This window comes from Dipodomys merriami, unplaced genomic scaffold (assembly GCF_024711535.1).
Source record: "Dipodomys merriami isolate MVZ:Mamm:240054 unplaced genomic scaffold, mDipMer1.0.p SCAF_4, whole genome shotgun sequence".
Classification (NCBI taxonomy): Eukaryota; Metazoa; Chordata; class Mammalia; order Rodentia; family Heteromyidae; genus Dipodomys; species Dipodomys merriami.
Window position 1 is genome coordinate 81976231 of NW_027205603.1, and position 20053 is coordinate 81996283.

At 41.7% G+C, this 20053-nt stretch overlaps 2 protein-coding genes across 3 annotated transcripts in view; one reads left to right on the forward strand and one right to left on the reverse strand.

The window, feature by feature from the left end:
- Positions 1 to 11991, reverse strand: part of Tatdn1 (TatD DNase domain containing 1) — a 29599-nt gene extending 17608 nt beyond the window's left edge. The window contains exons 1-4 of one of the 2 annotated variants that reach the window (XM_069991372.1): positions 11932 to 11991; positions 4993 to 5058; positions 3713 to 3762; positions 671 to 734 (exon numbers count right to left, since the gene is read on the reverse strand). In XM_069991372.1, coding sequence (XP_069847473.1) covers positions 671 to 734; positions 3713 to 3762; positions 4993 to 5058; positions 11932 to 11953 — 202 coding nt within the window. In that variant the 5' untranslated portion in view covers positions 11954 to 11991. Of the gene's footprint in view, positions 1 to 602; positions 735 to 3712; positions 3763 to 4992; positions 5059 to 11931 lie in introns of both variants that reach the window. The other variant, XM_069991373.1, reaches the window with a different exon arrangement.
- Positions 11992 to 12049: 58 nt separating this feature from the next.
- On the forward strand, positions 12050 to 18772 carry Ndufb9 (NADH:ubiquinone oxidoreductase subunit B9). The gene is made up of 4 exons (XM_069991384.1): positions 12050 to 12201; positions 14832 to 15024; positions 15630 to 15743; positions 18553 to 18772. Exons 1-4 carry the CDS (start codon positions 12101 to 12103, stop codon positions 18682 to 18684), a joined length of 540 nt encoding a protein of 179 aa, XP_069847485.1. The 5' UTR covers positions 12050 to 12100; the 3' UTR covers positions 18685 to 18772.
- Positions 18773 to 20053: the final 1281 nt, after the last annotated feature.

Consider the following 20053-nt stretch of genomic DNA (forward strand, 5'->3'; position numbering starts at 1 on the left):
GTCAGAATATAGCAAGACTTATCTCAAAAAAAAAAAAAAAGAAAAAAGAAAAAGATCAATAAATTAATCCTTTATAGCATAAGTTTAAAAGGAATAAATAAAAACAACTTATATTTAAAATATATTACAATATATGCCTAAAAGTTCCATATTAGTGTGTGTGCGTGCGTGCGTGCGTGCATGCGTGTGTGTGTGTACACGGGGGCTTGGACTCAAGGCCTGGGCACCATTCCTTAGCTTTTCACTCAATGTTGGAACTTTACCACTTGAGCTACACCTGCACAACTGGCTTTTTGGTGGTTAGCTGGAAATTCTTTATTTTATTCTCATAGACTTTTCTGTCCAGGCAGGTTTCAAACCATGATCCTCAGCCCTCAGCCTCCAGAGTAGCTAGAATTATAGGTGTAACTGGCACCTACTCAAATTCTTAAGTTATACACATGGATTACTTTTCCTCACTTGACTGAAATATTATATGAGAAGGTTTTATCAAACACCTCACACACCAATCAGTCCTCTGAAATTTGTCATCTTAATCATGTCCTGTTTAAATCAGGCTATTTTCCTACTGTTTCTACAGTCAGGTTTCATTGAATCTGTACCTGAAGTAGTTCTCAGACTTCTTCAAAATTATTTAATTCATTTTTTTGTTAAAGTAATATGAGGATACCATTTGTTTGTGCCAACTGAAGTGCATCTTTACTGTCTTGTAGATTTCCACCTGTAATCATAAACTGAAACAGAGAGAAAATAAGCTGACTTCAACACATCAACAATTCTTCCAGGTCTTCCCACTTCTTTATTGCAGAATGCCTGTTCTCTGTCAAAGCCTACCTTTCCTTTAAATGTCAGGTCATGGCAGACTGATTAAAGACTTGTGAGTTTACAATTCAGTTCATCTAAATCAGTAATTCAATAGTGTTGATTAGCTTGGTAGTTCTCCCAGTGTGGCCCAAGAAAAATTGCCAGGATATACAGGAGGTCAAAACTACTTTCAGAACAATACTTAGGCACTGTTTGTCTTCATCTCTCTCACTCTGCCACATTAGGTCTACTACAAGCTGCTGGACATGTGATACCACAATAGACTGACCACAGAGATGGATGAGAAATTCCAGTTGTCTATGAAGCTAGTTATTATAACAAGACTTAAAATAATCCCTCTTGTTTCTAAAGTTGGTTTTGGAAAATGCTTACATAAAAATACTATTTATGTTATATAATAGTTTATTGTTATTCTAAAATGAGTTAATAAATATTTTTAATTGCTTTAATTTCTAATATATATCAGTAGACATAGCCCAAATAACTAAAGCTCTTGAAGACTGTGGAAAGGTCAGAAAAGGAAAAGTACAGTGACAAATTCACTGGAGAGAAGTTATGGCTCTTGGGAAATATGCATTTTCTAAAGATACACCTTTTTTGTTTGTGCTAGAACTGGGGCTTGAATTCTAGGCTTTATGCTCTCCCTCCACTTTTTCTTTGAACCATGCTTCCATTTCTGGCTTTTTGGTGACTGGAGATAAGAGTCATGTGGATTTATCTGTCCCATATGGCTTACCAAGATTCTCAGTTTGCAGCTTCCTGAATAGCAAGTATTATAGGTGTGAGCCACTAGTGCGTAGCTTGATACACACACACACACACAGACACACACACACATTTTTAAAGCTTACTTCAAATATCTTAGTAAGTTATAAAGAAGAATTCATCCTAGGCACATACCTAAAGAGAACACACACACCACACACATACACACAAAAGTGGAATTGCTAGATACCGATGGCTCAAGCTTATAATCCTAGCTACTCAGGAGGCTGAAATTTGAAGATCATAGTTCAAAGCCAGCCCTGGCAGGAAATTCTGTGAGATTCTTACCTCCCATTAATAACCAAAATAACAGAAGTGGAGCTTTGGCTCAAGTAGTAGAGCACTAATCTAGAGCATAAAATCTCACGACCTACATACACACATAAAAATGTGGAATTGAATATTCTTTTATAGCAATTTAAGCCTCTACTATGACTAGACATTGCACATCTACCAGGGAATGTAAGTCATAATTAAATCCTCAACTGCTGTGGAACACAGGCTATAAAACAGTTGTAAAACAAAACAAAACAAAAAAAAACTTTGTACTAACATGACCTAGTTCTTTAGAACCAAACTAGCTGCCCACATCTAGTACTTAAATTATGTTAAACAGTTTCTGAGCAAGACTACTTTTTACTTTACCCTAACAAGGGAAGAAGTAAGGGCCAGATGAGAGGGTCTGACATACCCCCAGTGGACAAAGAGGATGATGACATGACAGTGGTGGTGCACTCCACATGCGCTCTACCTTTATGTTAGGTATAGAAGCAAATGCTCTGCATTCCACATTTTCTTTCCCTTTCACTCTACTAATGAAGGGCCAGTATTCTTCCTTTTTTACAAATGAGAACAGTAAAATCTGGGGAGATAAAATATCCCATGTATAAGGCTATGAAGGAGAAAGCTGGGGCTGGAAGCCATGCTTGTCATGCCAGAACCGTTCTGCAGGTTACCTGCATGAACATGATACATGAATATAAAATGGATGCAGGTCCAAGTAAAATTCCCCTCGGTTCTGTCATTCCATGAATGTGTGCCTGGTTAGAAATGTTCAGATGAAAGTACTCACTGCTGACACAGAAAAAGTTAGGAGCTTCGAATTCCAGAGTTTGCAGCAAAGCTCTATACAAGGTGATTTAGCAAGTAGGGAAAGACTACAAAATGGGAGAACTGTGTCCCTTTCATCCCTTGCTATTACCTATGAATAATAGCTAGTACACATTTAGAGTTGGAGGCTATGGAACTCATGAAATCAGTGGTGTCATTTTTTTTAGTGCTGAGGACTTTCACTTTATTTATTCATTCATTTATTTACTTACTTACTTACTTATTGTCAGTCATGGGGCTTTAACTCAGGTGCTGGGTACTGTCCCTGAGCTCTTTTTGCTCAAGGCTAGCACTCTACTACTTTGAGCCAAAGCACCACTTCCAGTTTTCCTGTGGTTCATTGTAGATAAGAGTCTCACAGACTTTCCTGTCCAGGTTGGCTTTGAACTATGATCCTCTGATCTCAGCCCCCTGAGTAGCTAGGATTACAGGTGTGAGCCACCAGCACCTGATTGGACTTTCACTTTGGAAGTAATAGCTGCCATGGGTCTTGAAGCCATGACTTCACCCCATTTTTGTATGTGTAGGCTAGCTTGCATTTGAAAACCAATTTAAAGAAAAATCTAGCTGACCAATTTGACACTGAGCCAGTTAATATTCGTTTACTCTTTAGAACTGTCTAGAAAAACAGCAAAAATTTTTATTGCTGTGAAAATTACAGTGCTATTAAAAATAGTAACCATAAGGCAAACTTAGTGACAGGTGTGTGTCTATTTGATGACTGCTTAATTTCAACAAACAATAAATCATATTGTAAATTTTTAATTGTCTCGTAAGAAGCTGGACACTTCAAATAGATAAAGTATTTTAAATATATTTTGTTACCTATAACATTTCTGAGGTTTGTGTAACTTAAATACCTGTGAACAGAGTAGTTTGACATTTTATTTCTATTTTCTTGCTTATATCATATATAGAAAATATTAGTGAATGTACTTGGATTAACCTCTGCAGAATTTTAACTAAAATTTATTATTAAATTTTTTTTTAAATAACAAAAAGCAGATGTTACCTTTTTAACACCAATCTGGACAGCTCTCTCTATTACATCCTGCAAATCATCTGTATAAGATAAATCACATGGTAAGAAAACCTGGGATAAATCATGAACTTAGTATTATTAGTAAATGAATCTAGTTAATTATTCCCAAAATAAAAAAAGACAATCACATGTACTAAATCAGGTATAATCATGTGTTTGAAAAACACTGTGACATACATAGTAAAACAAGAACTAGAAGTTTTTTAAATTAATCTAAGACTAACTAGACAAATACAATATAATTAAGTGTATTTTTATTTTGTTGACAAAAAAGTGAGGGTTGGGGCTGGGAAGGTGGCTCAGTGGTAGAGCGTTTTCCTTGCATGCATGAGGCCCTGGGTTCCATTCCTCAGCACCACATAAGCAGAAAAAAAAAGCCGGAAGTGGCACTGTGGCTCAAGTGGTAGAGCCCTCGCCTTGAGCCGAAGAGCTGAGGGACAGCGCCCAGGCCCAGAGTTCAGGCCCCATGACTGCCCCACCCCCCCAAAAAAGTGAGGGTCACAAAAATCATGAGGTTCAAGCTAATGAGTAGAAGGTACTTGCCTTGAATTTGGAAACTGATTTGTTCTTTGTGCCAGTAACAAACTTAGGGCCTTGCATTCTTGTTTGGCTTACTCGTGACTGGCACTCTACCACTCTACCACTTGAGCCATCAAGTCCAGCATTTAGCTCTTAAAGGGTTGATAGCTAACCTTAAGTGATAACTAGAAACGATTTTGTTTTCAGCTGTTTTCTGTTACCCTGTAAGAGGGCACCCTGTGAAGCAGCACACTGCCTATATGTTAGGTCTCTAAAAAGCTAGGCAGCTGGAAAGAACAAAAAGCAAGATAAGGAAATAGACACATTAATCACATTGCTATTTTTCACTACCTCACCGAAAATGTTTAAAAAAATGCTATAAATTTTTCACAGATAAATAACAGGGATGGATTAAAGTTTTGTGTGAGAGATGTGGGTCAAACAGTAGATCACCTGCCAGCCCTGTGCAAAGTTCTGCGTTCAATGCCCAGAACAAAGAAAAAACAAAAATCACAATTTGTAGTTTGCTGCAACATGTGCCTTATAAATGCCCATAACTATGGTTTATAAATATAGCTTGTTTATACTTCATTTCATTTTTATCTAAAATGCATAATGAGTTATTGTACATCCCAATTTAAGGATGAATTAAACTTTTCAAGGTTTCTTTAAAGTAGAGAATTTATCTTCACAGAAGAACACTTTACAAACTTAAGAAGAGAAACACTTACCTTGGTGCTTCTGAACCCCCCTATAAATTCCTCTGAACATAGGATCTGTTAGGTTAATACCAATATCTGCAGAAAGTAAACAGAAAATAACTAATTAGTCATCAAGAGTCTTTACTCGAAGCTTCTGTTGATGATGTTTCCATTCCCACCCTCATACATGATCACCTCATGTAAGTGCTGGGCACTTAGCGGCAACTATGAAACATTACAATTAGCTCTGGTATTAAAGGACATAGAAAAGGAACTTCCAGCCTGTTTGGTGGTGGGCTCACAAAAGGCTTACAGAAACAATTCCTGACCTGACTGTACTACTTTGAGTTTCTCAATGGGACAGGGTACACTGCAGCCAGCCAGCAAAGCCTGCCCTGGTGAAATAGCTGGAGAGAAGCAAGAGGAAGGAAGTGTCCAGAACAGGCAGGACCCAGTAATGTTATAGACATTGTGTTTACTATACCACACTGGATACAAGAGCAAGTGCTGATGGTGTTTAAGCAGAGAAACAAGATTTACATGTGGGTATCTCATTGTGGCATCTTTGCAGACAGTGGGACAAGCAGAGTTAGTCTGTCTCAATGAGAACCTGGGAAAAGTTCATACATGTGATTAGAAGAGACTGAATTAAAGTAATGGAAATGGAAATACAGGAAGCACAATCATTTAGTTATTTTTCTTTTTTCACCATATACTTAGGAAGACCGCCTCTATGTCAAATACTGTGTAAGGAGTTAGGAGACAGAAATCAGTGTGACCCAGCACTTGGTGCCCACCCTTAGGAATGTATACGCTACATGGAACTATAAATAGTATGTCCTATAATGTGCAAGTCATCATGTTTATCTTCATCATCTTCCTAGAACCTAGTATACCTAGAGATCTTACAGAAGGTGTGCTGTCCACAGGGATTTAGTCTGTAAATAATGACTACGCACCTGGGAACAAATGGGAAGGGCAATACTGTTTTGACAGGGATGATAAGAGCTTCCCAGAAGAGCTGGGTCTTGAAGACAGAGTGTAGGTCTACATGCTGAAGACAAAGGGCATTCTACACCCAAGTGTGTACAGACACTACTGAACCTGGGACGCCAGAGGACCTCTGCGGCACCTGCAGGGCAGCAGTTTTGTCTCACCTCTCCCTCTAACCACATAACTCATCTCCAACATTTGGCAATGTCTGTAAACTTTTGGGGGTGTCACATCTAAAAGGAGCATTACTGGTATCTAGTGGTGGTTCAGGAAAACCACCCACAACAAAGAACTATGTGAGCAAAACAGTAAAATGGGGCTCTTGTTAAACCTTGCTGTTGAACCTAAGAGAGCACAGGAAAAATGAGAAAACCAAACTCTGCTCATCATGCTGATGCCCTTATATCTTTGGAATGTTCTACATTGTGCTTTTCTCTTACTAGTTCAAATGCTTGAAATACTTTCTCCACTACATATGCCTCTATATTTAAGGTAAATATGCTTGAGGCTGGGCATGGTGGCTCACCTGAATCCTAGTTACTCAGGAGGCAGAAATAAGGAAAAATCAAAGTCTATGCAAAAAGTTACTAAGACTCATCTCAACAAACAAGCATGGCTTGGTGGTTCTCTTCTGTAATCTCAAATACACAGGAGATATGTTGTGTCTGAGACTGACCAAGAAAAAAAAATGTACAAGATCTTATCTGAAAAACAACTAAAGTAAAAAGGGCTGGAAGCTTTGTTGGGCCCTGAGTTCAAACCCTAGTACTGCCCCTCCCCCCCCCCCCAAATCAAACAAATAAACAGTCTTCAGTTTTCAGCAATAGGAGAATCTCCCAATTCTTGTAGTGGGGGAGCAGCTGCCTACCACTAGACTTCAACATTATTTCTATTATTATATATTGCTATATTCTCATTGATTCCTTCTAATCTGGACCCTAGGATGTACTGCCACATTTCGGAGACCTTGAAAAATGACTGGTAGTTTGGATAAACAGAGAGATAGTAAAGAAAGTATTTCAAGCATTTGAGCTAGTAAAAGAAAGGCACAATGTAGAAAATTCCAAAGATATCAGGGCATTGGCAGATGAGTGAGTGATGTACTTTTTTTGTTTGTATTTTTTGTTTTTCTTTTTTTTGGGTCCAGTAGTGGGGCCTGAACTCTGGGCCTGGGCGCTGTCCCTCAGCTCTTCAGCTCAAGGCTACCGCTCTACCACTTGAGCCACAGCGCCACTTCCAGCTTTTTTTCTTTTTGCTTATGTGGTACTGAGGAATCAAACCCAGGGCCTCATGTATGCAAGGCAAGCGCTCTACCACTGAGTCACCTTCCCAGCCCTTGTTTGTATTTTTTGATGGAACCAGGGTTTAAACTCCAGGTCTCATCCTTGCTAGGCAAGGATTTGAGCCATACCCCCAGTCCCTTTTGCTTTAATTACTTTTTGATAAAATCTTGCATTTTTGCTCAGAGCCTGCCTTAGACATGATTCTTCTGCCTGTGGCTTCTCATAGAGCCCAGATAACAAACACACGTCCCCATATTAGGCTTATTGATTAAGATGGGTTCTTGCAGCAAATACCTACAAAAAAGTTCAAATTGACTAAAAGGAATTCAATCTATGAACAAGTTCTAAGAAAGACAGTAAGATAGAAGAACTATCATTATGCAGTTATGGAAAGAAAATGGGCCTTGGAGTTAGAACTTCTGACTTGGCCAATTATTAATTGACTAGTCTTAGCTCTTGCTGAGCCTCAATTTTCTTACTAGTAGGATGAGCATAGAATTATTCTTTTGGGCCTATGAAATATATCTCAAACCCAGAAATGTAGAGGTGAAGAAATTTTGTAGATCGAAGGCCTATAACATGTCATCATCATTATTACCGAGCATAGATAGCATCATACAAAGATTGTAGCATGCCATCATCAAAGAGAATCTGGGCTGGCATTAGCTACCTTCCAGACCGTCTCATGTGGTCAATGCTTCCATCCCTGACTGCAGCACCAAATAGCCAAAGGTGGGCCAACCTGTTTTGTTGTCAAAATCCTATTTATTTAACTTGTTCAAAAAGTGCAGATCTGTGATGAGTGTCTTTTAAATTAAACCGGTTCCACTCAGACGTATGCTTACTGACAAGGAAATTCAGAAGTAAACAATACTATATGAAACCCAATTTCTAGTCAGTTCCAGACAACTAGAGTAAATAGTCTAAAAAAAGACAGATGGGGATTGGGAGGAAGTGGCAGGAAGGAAAGCAAAGCAAAGTGGGAAATTGTACTGTGCTTCTGATTAGGGAATGAAATTGAGGGATTCGTACATTTCATGGTATGTCACACTATGTAGAGGAACATGTTTCCTTTTCGTTAATTTTTTAAAATAGATAGCTTTGCTAAAAACTACTTCATCTATTAATGTGCTTATGTTTTTCAAAACAAAACAGAGGAAACTTGTTTGCACTGTTTGCAACCAAGAGAAAAACCACACCTTCCAAGTAAAGCCTGTTTGTACTCAAGTGAACCCTGTCCAGGTGACTGTCATCTATGATTCAGAGATACAAAGGGACAGCAAATAAGGTATTTCAAATTTTGTTGGGCTTTCAATATAATTTCATGATTACAAGAAATACAGGGGACTACAGAACAAGCCAAATGACACTACTATTGGCAAGCAGACAAATAAAAAATTAGGGACATTTTGTGGGACAATCAGTCCAGTTCCTTCAGCAAAAAAGTGCTAGAGCAAAGAACTGTTAAGACTCCTGCCTGCAGCCACTGCCTTTTGTTTTGTTCTGTTAAGACAAGGTCTCACTACATAGCCTAAGCTAGCCTCTTACTAGTGCTCCTCCTGCTGCACCTCCTGAGTGTTGCAAGTTTGTTAATGAACCACCACACCTCGTTCCCACTGCCCCACTGTGTTCAACTCTAGGTTAAGAATGATTTTACATTTTAAATAACTGAAAAAAATAGAGTATTTGTGATGTGTAAAAACTATAAAAAGCTTAAGTTTTCATATCCACTAAGTTTTATAGGAATATGGCCATACCTATTAGTTTACTATTACCTATGGCTATTTCAGAACACCAAGGCGTGAGGTAAGAAAACACAAATTGCTTTCCCTAAGTATAGTCTCATGTCCAAACACTCTCCATACCTCACCCTGACACCAGATATGTGAATGTCACCCTCCCTACCTCCTGCACAACCAATTCTCCAACACTAGCTGGATGTTATAGTTTGGATCTCAAGTAGTCCCCAAGACCTCAAATGTAAATGTGTTTTCCAGAGTTGCCCACGAATAGTTCAGCTTTCCAGCTTCTTCTACGTTAGAAATGGAGTGTAGTTTGGAAGGGAAACCACTTCTTGTGCAATTGGAGGAAATAGAAATGTAGAAACCATACAATCTGGGGATAGTCAACTGTTCCCATCCAAAATCTATGTCTGGTGTCATAACAGTGTTTCAATTTCCCATCCCAGAGTTCCAAGTAAAGCTCGTTCATGGACGAAACTGCCACAGATCTAATATGGTCTTTCAAAGTTCTGTTCATGACTTAATGTAGTAAGTTAATAAGCCAATGTAGTGTTCACAAGCAGTTTTTTAAATGGCATGGAATAAAAGACTAAATATCAGACTAAGTTGTAATAAAGATGGAATGTTTAGTATGACTCATTTTGTTTTAAAAAATATTTGTTTTAATGTATTTGTATAAATTTATTAAAATGAATGATATACTTAAACATTTAACAGTTACATTGAGAACTGAAAGTGCAAATGAAAGAAAATTATCCTAATTATTAATCTCAAGAAAGTTACCTTTTTATCTTTATCAATATTTTTTTCCCCCTGCCAGTCCTGGGGCTTGAACTCAGGGCCTTGGCACTGTCCTGAGCTTCTTTTTTTTGTTGTTGTTCAAGGCTAGCACTCTACCACTTGAGCCACAGTACCACTTCTGGCCTTTTCTGTTTTTGTGGTACTGAGGATTCAAACCCAGGCTTCATACATGCCAGGGAAGCACTCTACTACTAAGCCACATTCCAAGCCCTCTTTTATCAGTATTTAAAAATAATTTTAGTACTAAAGCCACATACTGTCTTTTACCCATTTGTTCATATTCCTTTGAATAGTCATTTTACTAAGTAAGACCCTGGCAAACAAAGAAAAATGCTAGTGATTGCCTGAAAGAGTGTTAGTATTGAGGGATAGGCAGATACATACTTAATTTCAAATAATGTTGTAGAGGGTATAGTTATAAAGTCTTTAAAGAAAAGCCAGGCAATAGGGAAGTCTGAATGACATTAAAGGCATAAGGGAACACTTTGGCCCCAAATTGCTACTTTAAAATGTGTCAGAATAAGAAACAGCATAAGTAGTGTTTATTGGACACAAAAGGGATAAGGCTGGAAAGTGGGCAGGGCCAGATTGCAGAAAGAAAGCCTTTGTATGCTGCTAAGACAATCAACGATGCTTCTAGGACAGCAAGGGAAAGATCTGAAGCAAAAGAGGTTTAGTTGATTAAAAAAAATAATATAAGGGCCTGGGAATGTGGCTTAGTGGTAGGGTGCTTGCCTAGCATGCACGAAACCCTAGGTTTGATTTCTAAGTACCACATAAACAGAAAAAGGCAGAAGTGGTGCTGTGGCTCAAGTGGTAGAGTGCTAGCCTTGAGCAAAAGCTCAGGGACAGTGCCCAGACCCTAAGTTCAAGCCCTTGGACTGGCAAATCACCATCATCATCATCATCATCCGGAACCTGGAGGTGGAAGGGGTAGGTAGAGAATTAGCTTTATACTACAAACCTTTTTAGAGCATCTTAATGGGAGTATTCCATGACTCTTTATTCCACCTCTCCTCCTAATTACATGACAGATTAGGATGTTCTTACAACCTTCCAGGAGCCTCCAGGCGTCACCCCTGGCTCTGTCACAGCCTTTTTAAAGCTTTATTTATAATCACTAACACTGTCCCTCCCATTTGTTTGACTACAGCTCTTATATAGTTTGGAAACTAAAGCAATTCAAGATAAGGTTTAACAGTATTCACTAGTTTGTTTGTTTGTTTTTTGAGGGGGGCGGAGACACTGCTTTACTTTCTGGAGTGTCAGACTATACAAGTGTCTAGATGATGTCTCTACCTGGATGTCACTTAAGACTTCCAAACAAAACTAACCCCAATGTGTCTGAGTGGCTTTCGTATATACTGCCAAACCAGTTATGCTTCCCGCTCATGTTTATTTACTTTTGCATTTGCTCAAATCTGGAGCCATCAATGCTCAGGTCTCTCCTATGCCTCACTAAATCTCCATTTAACTACCAGGGTTATCATACTAAGGCAGATGTAGGATCACTTTCATTTCCCAATCTGTAAGTAGCTGGAAACGCCACAAATATCATGCCCAGCTTCATCCACGACTCTATCCCGGGGTGCACGATTCTGGCTTATAGCTGGCACTCAACTCGAACGAACGAATGCTTCTTGGGGAAAGGCTTCACTTTATGGAGAGTGAGACTAAAGCGAGACAATGGAGTCCAAGTCACCTCCCAAATGCTAGGCCTTACAAGGTCGCCCAGGTGTTCCGGAGTGCCGGTCGGCTCCCACTCGGGGTCCCACCGCCGTCATCTCCCTTCACCGGACCTGCCGAGCAAAAGACGGCGCTCCCCGCTGCTTTTGTGTAACCCGCCCCGTCTAACCAAGCGTCCGTCAACATCCCCGCAGGTCTGGGGCCGTGCCCGCCCAAAGGCGCGTCCCGGAGGCCGAGGTACAGGTCTCCGGAAGCTGTCATCTCGGTCTCCAGCCGGCGCGGAGGGCGCACGGGGGATTCGAACCTGGGGCCTCCCGCGTGCCAGGCGAGGGCGCTTCCCAAGTCTCCTCCTCCTTTCCCCACCGAATGTAACGCAGACGTGGAGGAGGACACAAGTCACGACCGTCCGGCTCGTCAGTCTCCGCAAATAAACACACGCGAAACCGACAAAAGGCGCCTCTTACCGATGAAGCTGAAGCGACTCATGACGGCGGCGCAGGCTCCTCCCCGGCGGAAGCGGAAGCGGCGGGCCCTGCAGGCCCTTCCCGCCACTCGCCCCACCTTTCCGGCCGTCCGCCCCGCCCACTCCCCCAGCAGGCCCTGCGGCCGCCGGAGGAACGTCGGGCCGCGGCCATGGCGTTCTGCGCGCCGTCGGCCTACCTGACCCACCAGCAGAAGGTGCTGCGGCTTTACAAGCGGGCGCTGCGGCACCTGGAGTCGTGGTGTATCCACAGGTAGGAGAAGGGGACCCGGGGTTCGGGCGGCGAAGTGGAGGCCGAAGGGCTGGAGGGAACCAGGCCGCTCAAGGGCACTGGGGACGCAGAGGGACGGTCATCACTGCCCCTCAGGACCCGCCCCTGGACCCGGGTTCGAATCTAGACTTCCCCGCCCGTGGCTGCTGGACCTCGGGATACCCCTCGGGATATGAGGTGTAGGCCACACGTGCATTCATTTTCCATGCAGTAAAATCTACGCAAGGCCCAGCCCTGCGGGTTCCGTGATTACATAAAGTAAGGAAAGGGGGGGTCCCGCGCTCACAGAACGCTTTCTTCCCGATTCTACCTAATACTTACAGTGACAGAGGGTACATTCTTCCTTTTCTTAGACCGCAGGACAATTCAGGAGTTAGGGATTATCGTAGCTTTATTTTACGGATGACCACACTGAAGCATAGCACACAGTCGGGATTAAAATCTTAAGTATCCAGGGGAAAGAACCCCAAGGCGCAATGCCTCTGTGCCTCTGAACATTTAATATTTATTGAAATGGATAAAAATTAAATATCCATCTCTAGTGCATCCTCATCGCTCCCTCTCCCCTTGGCTTTTCTCAATTTTAGCTTCATCTAGTCCTCCTTATTACCTTTGCATCTTTTTCCCCTTCCCCCACAACTCTATATCCTCGGGAGACTTGTCTTAGAATGTGGTCTTAAAATACGTAGACTTCCGTGGCCTAAATGCAGTGTAAAATAACAGTGACAACCCAGAATCTTAAAACTTAGTTCCAGTCAAAGGGCTTTTGAGGAAAAAACAAACAAACAAACGTGGAAAGCTGAGAGCTGGAAGAGTTGGAGAGGGTACCCTTAAAGCCCAGGATGCAACTTGGTAATCATACTTCTCTTTGCTAGTCAGGAAGATGACAGGTAAAAGGTTGTACAGTTGTGGGTTTCTTCCCTGAATTTTTTTTTTTAATTTGCCTACATGGATGACGGGATTTGCAGTTCAGTTTCTATACTGGATGCCGAATAAGTAAAAGTCAATGGATATGTGGGTGCCGTGGACATGTATACTAATAGATAAGGAGAATTATTAATCTTACAAAGGAAGCTAATCCATTATGGATTTAAAAATGCTACATCTGGGAATATTAAAGCAATAATCCAAGAAGAAATGTTAAAACTAGTTACTATGAGTACAATGGCACAAAATTCTTGTCTCCTCGATAACGTTCTCAGCCATTGCTTGAATTTCTCCCACCTTCCTAGAGCTGTTCTCTGTGGTTCCAAGCAAGGCTCTCTGTAATGCTGTGTGTGCTAGAGGCACTCCCTTTTAATACTGGGACTTGAGTTAACCATCTTTGCTCATTTGCCTGTAGAGCTATATTTCCCATTTGTTAGATCATTGACTCTTCTCTAACACATTATCTAAATTCCATTAAACCAAACTCAACCTTTTCTTTCCTCCATTCTGACTCTAAGATTTTTTTTTTGCATAGCATAATGGTATTATTAGTAATTCAGACATTAAGCCCTAACCCAGAATTGTTCTCAAAGTTATAGTAGTTACTCTCTGTGCAGTTAACACACAGGCTTATAAAGCCATGTGTACCCAGGTGGCTCACACCTGTAATCCTAACTACTCAAGAGGCTGAGATCTAAGGATCACTGTTTCAAGCCAGCCTGGAGAGGAAAATCCATGACTTTTCTCTCCAGTTAACCAGCAAAAAGCCAGAAGTAGAACTGTGATTCAATTGGTAGAACATCAGCCTATAGTAAAAGGCCAAGGGACAGTGGCCTGAGTTCAGTGTTCAGTGTGGGCACAAAACAAACCATGTTTTTTTCAAAGTTTTCCATCCCATAATTATAATAATTACATAATTTAGCCTTTGCAATATATCAGGTTCTGGTGTGAAATGTGTTTTGTGTTTTAGAACGTCGAGTCTTGATGACAACCTTAGGATGGAGGCACTGTTACTAACATAAAGAAAAGGAGCCCGTTATCTAGAGAAATTAACTAACTTACTATGAGCTAGTGGTAGAAGAGCTAAGATAGAACCCACCTCATAATTTAGTAGGTCTAAATATTTCCTCATGTATCCTGCCACTGCTGTACTAGCTGTCTTTGTGCCTAGTCATCTGTGACCTGGACAGTTGCCAGAGCTTCCTAACTTAGGTCTGCCCACAGTTTCTTCAGGACCAGACTGTAACTTGACTAAGGTCGGGCTAGTAGCATCAGAATCAGGATTCAAACCCAATTCTGTATGACTTGAGCAAAACTGTCCACAATGTTCCTCCTCCCTTGTTATTCATCTTTGTGTCCCCAGAATTTAGCACAGTACAAAATGACTGAATGTTGAATGAACCTGCAGAAGCGATAGCTTTTCTCTTTTACTAGTTCTCTTTCTCTTTTTAAGTCATCATTCCTTCATTGTAGTATAGGGAGTTGTTATTATTTTGCTGCTGTTTGGAAAGCTGCAGAACAAGCATTATAATGATGTGGCCTCTCTGTTGCACATTTGTGGGGTGGCAGCAGAAAGTTGCACTGCTCATCTAGGTGGCATTAGTGGGAACTTGGCTCCTGTCAGCCTAGGCACTGGCCACTTGAGTAGATAACATTGCTGATCTCCCACAATCATTTGCCTTAAGGGAAAAATACCGGTACTTTGCTTGTTTGCTGAGAGCCCGGTTTGAAGAACATCGGAATGAAAAGGATATGATGAGGGCCACACAGCTGCTGAGGGAAGCGGAAGAGGAATTCTGGCAAAATCAGCACCCACAGCCATATATCTTCCCTGACTCCCCAGGGGGCACCTCCTACGAGAGATATGAGTGCTACAAGGTAGGTGAGGACTGCAGTGGCCACTCTTCCATAGGCCGACTGTGTGTCTCGGTCCAGACCTCAGCCTTGTATCCTTCACCCTTTGTGGGGTGACTAGATTTCTTTTCCTCACAGTTGACATACTGTTATTTCAGGCATCAGCTTTCGCTCAGATACCATTAAGACTTTTCTCCTTAAATTCAGCTTTGAGATTTTGTACTGTAGTATTTTTGGCAAAGCAAACTGCTAAATTACTTAGTAACTCATTTGGAGACTTTAAAAATAATCAAGTTGGATTGGTACTTGGTATTTCTTGAGAAACTTGCTACTTCCAAGTAACAGAAAACCACTCCTTGTGTTTAGAAAACACAGGTGGAGAGGAACGATCCCAGCTGTCTCTTGTTCTGTCATTTTTCATCTGTAGAATCATTCACTTTAAGGCATTCTTCATCTTCGGTCCCGGCCTATTATCCTCTCTGACTCCTTAGTCAGAGTTAGGAATAATCCGATAGTTGCAGTAGTTATAAAAATACAACTTGATTTTTGACTTCCATCTCCTGAGCAGACCTGTCAGTGGTATATAAAGGAATACTGTGGACTGACCCCATGACTTGGTCTTGTGGCAGGTTCCAGAATGGTGCTTAGATTACTGGCATCCTTCGGAGAAAGCAGTGTATCCTGATTACTTTGCCAAGAGAGAGAAATGGAATAAACTACGGAGGGAAAGCTGGGATCGAGAGGTACGTCTTTCTGTCCTTGCTGTTCACTGTAGAGCTCAGTGAGATCCTGCCCATGTGCTGAGGTCCAGGTCTTGCCCTGGCAGGTGCTTGGCTCCTTACCAGAATTAGTGTGTATTCAATTTAATATTGCCCATCTTAAAAAAAATCAGTGAAAAGGTGTTCCCTGATTGTTTGGACTTTTCTGTTCTCTCATTTGCTTCTTATCTCCTTCTTCTTAGTCCTTTGCCTGACCTTCATGTACCTTAATACTCCTTAGAAGCCTTGGGTAGTTTTTAGTCATCTTAATAGCTCATTCTAACTATGGTGTGAAGAAATAAGTTGGAGACAGCAGGAGGAAAAGTAGCAAGTGAAGTCTGTGGTCACTGCTGTGACTAGCAATAGGGCTGATGATGTGGAAGCAAATAATCTGCAGCATGTCATTAGCATGTGAAGTTTGGAAGGGAGGGGTCCCCGTGAGAGATAGCAAGGAACCAAAAATGCTTTCCAGGTTGTCGGCTTCCATGTGAGGAGTTTGGTGGTAGTGGTTGGGATAGGGAGTCCTGCAAGGGGGAGTGCGGGGGTGGCAGCAAGTGTCAGGTACAGTGAAATGAAATGTTGGAGGATCCTGTCAGCAAGTGCAGTGGCCATAGTCAGCACTGGCTGTAGGAATCTGGTGTAGAAATAGACATATGTGCGTTTTCAGTTGTTTTTAAAACCACAAAAATGAATGCAATCCTCCATATAGTAGAGAGAGAAGAAAAGGAGAAGGGAAGACAGCAGATGTATATGAATGCATTTGGGCTGGAGGTGTGTGACCACTTGTTTTGTTGTCGATATTGTTCAGCATACATTAATTGTATGGGGGGGGCAATAACATTGTATTTCCACAAGTATGCAAATTAACTTCAAGTTTTAATGAACTCAGAAGCTGAAGTAGGTGGGCACCGCCTGTATGAAGAATGTGGAAAGTGTTAGCTGAGGAGAGCATGAGCTTGCTGGAGAAAACTAGGTTGCTAGGCAATGGTGAAGGCCCTTAGAGGTTGACTGATTAATGTGGAATAACTCCCATTTCTTTCAGTCATTTTTTTTTCCTCTTTAGCAATACTGAAGTGTTTGGATGCAGGGTTAAAGGTGGATGGCCCAGTTTGTCCAGAGTAACAGAGAACTTAAAGTATTCAAAAGGGAGTGATTGTCTGACTGGATAAAGAAAAGAAATAATACCACCCTGTGTAGGGCATACTTGTAATCCCAGCATTCAGGAGACAAGCTTGAGGCAACCTGGCTACATGGAAAGACCTTGTCTAAATATTAGGCATGGTGGTTCCTGCCTGTAATACCAAGCTAGCTGAGAGGCTGAGACACTGAGATCGGGGGATTGATATTTGAAGCCAAACAAGATACCCCATCTCAACACATAAAAACCCTATTTGAAAATAACAAAAACAAGCTGGGCAATGGTGGCTCACACGTGTAATCCTAGCTACTCAGGAGGCTGAGATCTGAGGATCGAGGTTCAAAGCCAGCTCTGGCAGGAAAGGCCGTGAAACTCTTATCTACAATAAACCACCAGAAAACCAGAAGCGGTGCTGTAGCTCAAGTGGTAGAGTGCTTGCCTTGAGCTGAAGAGCTGAGGGACAGCGCTCATGCCCAGAGTTCAAGGCCCATGACTGACCAAAAAAAAAAGAAAACAAAACAAAAAGAGCTGGAGGCCTAGCAAGGTAGGCCCTGAGTTCAAACCCCAGTACAGAGAGGATGAGGGAGAGGGTAAGAAAAAGGGAGAGGGAGATAGAAAGTAATAGCCAGGGGGCTTGGAAGCAAATGAGCAGGAAGGCTGGCAGACATTGGATAATGGGGCATCTGAACTCCTAAATGGGGAAGGCATGCCTGGTATAGGGATAAGGTTCAGGATGTTGGCTGCTGGAAATCTCTGGCCAAGGTGTAATAGAAGAAAGGTCACTGTGGCCAGGGGAGCCGTGTTTTGTAAGAAGTGGTACAACCTCTTGAAGTTGCAAGTGGGTTTTTCACTCCACAGCTGGTCACTGGTGACCTCTGCCCTCTGAAGCCTTCCTGCCCTCTTCACTACTGTCAGCTAACACCGTGTGTAGAAGGAACTTCAGCTTTTTTAGGTATCCTGTTAGGGATGTTAGGGAATTTGCTAGAAGTGATGATGGTTGGGCCCGGTAGAATTGAGTGCCTTTTCATATGTGATTTCCTGTTGCTTCTTGCCCTAGCTGCTGTAGGGGTACTTACAGTTAGCATCCCTAACATTTATGAGCTGAGATTTCATGAAGAGTATTGAGTTGAGATACAAGAATGTTTTTCTGGGGGGACCAGTAAAGTTCCAGGGGAACTGGAAAGGTAATTGCCATGTTTTTGTTTAAAGATTAAGAGGGAGGAGAGTTCCCACTTTGCTGCTTTAAAAAAGAAAAAAGCAGATAGGCGCTGATGGCTCACACCTTCAATCCTAGATGTTTAGGACGCTGAGATCTGAGGATCATGGTTCAAAGCCAGACCAGGCAGGAAAACTCTTATCTACAATAAACTACTCAGAAAAATCCAAAAGAGGTGCTTGTAGCTCAAGTGCTAGAGCACTAGGATTGAGCAAAGCTCAGGGCCAGCGCCCAGGCCCTGAGTTCAAGTTCCAAGACCAGCAAAAAAACAAAAAAAAGGAAAAAGCTTTCCTGTGGGAGTAATTAAAATACACAAAAATGTGTGTGGTGAGTTTCCTGTGGGAGCTGACATGTCGCATGGCAGTGGCAGAGGAGGTTGGGGGGGTGGGGATTATTGTGGCTCACACTCCCTCCGTGTTCCTTCCCCGCCCCCCTTCTAGGTCAAGCAGCTGCAGGAGGAAACACCACCTGGTGGTCCTAAGACTGAAGCCTTGCCTCCGGCCAGAAAGGAAGGCGACTTGCCTCCACTGTGGTGGCACATCGTGACCAGACCTCGGGACCGGCCCGTGTAGACACATGCTCTTTCTGCTAGCAAGTGACAACGGAAAGTATGTTGGCACACATACACTTGCCCTAATAAAAATGTTGAATGTGGTCTGCCATGCTTGTGCTGTCCTTCTGTCATGTGACTGCTTGTATCTGTGGTATTACCATGTATACCAGGTAAAGAAAACCAGTCACATGTCATAATATTAATAGCACATGTGGTCAGTAAGGGAAAAGCCAAATCAGGTAAGAAATTAACTCAGAAGACAGAGCTGAACAAATGTTAGGTTGAAGGCTTAGTACCACAATACTGAATAGACAAAGCTGAGAAGGGAAAGTGAGGGCTTGGAGCCCCTCTTTGGTTTCCTAATCATTGCATTAATGGGATTTTAGTTTTTACAAAAAGAGCAGGTGATGGCTGGACACTGGTGGCTCACATCTCTCAGGAGGCTGAGATCTGGGGATTGTGGTTCAAAGTCAGGCCGGGCAGGAAAGTCTGTGAGACTCTTATCTCCAGTAAACCACTAGGAAACTGGAAGTGGTTCTGTGGCTCAAGAGGTAGAGCACTAACCTTGAGCTAAAAAGCTGAGGGACAGTGCCCAGGCCCAGAGTTCAAGTCCCACGACCGACCAGAGATAGAAAAGAGCAGATGGTCTGAGAGGCAGCACATCCATAGCCACCAGTAGGTGGCGCTCATGCTGGTGAGGAGGTAGAGAATGGAAGTAGGCTGGCTGAGGCTAAAAGGGAAGAAAGTTGGTGACCCGACTTTGGATGTAGTTGTCCAGTTGTGTTACTTCTACGGTAGCCAGACTGTTTACAGACATAGAGGTAGCGTGTGACAGAACTCACAGTGATCCAGTAAGGGTTTACTTTGTTGTTGTTGTTTTTAAAGGTGCGTATTTGTTTCATAATCACTAACTTTAAACTAGTAGTTCTTTAACTTACGGGTCTTCATAAGATGTACTGTACAATGCTGAATTGTTATGTCATTCAAAGACATCAGGTTCATCTGTTTACTGAGCTAGAAACGTAGTATGTAGTTTCACTTTTTTAAATGCAACAGCTGTGCTGAAAATTTTTTTATCATTAACTTGAAGTAATAAAATAGGCTTCATTTATTAAATAAAAAAACAAATAAATAAAAAGGTAAGACATTGTAAAACTGTCACCAAAATCAGCTGGCTTTTCCCCTTTATTTATTGTTAATGATTAGATCAGGCAGTCCTTGTTCCCAGAGCTGATGAGCATCATAAAAGATTTTGTTAGTTCTGTCTAAATAAGCTCAGTCTGAGTCTCAATCCCACTTCTGATTTTAATAAAGACTTGAAATAAGGGGCTTTTTTTTCTTTCTAGTGGTCTTTATTTATAATGTAGGCAGAAGCAATTGTTACAATG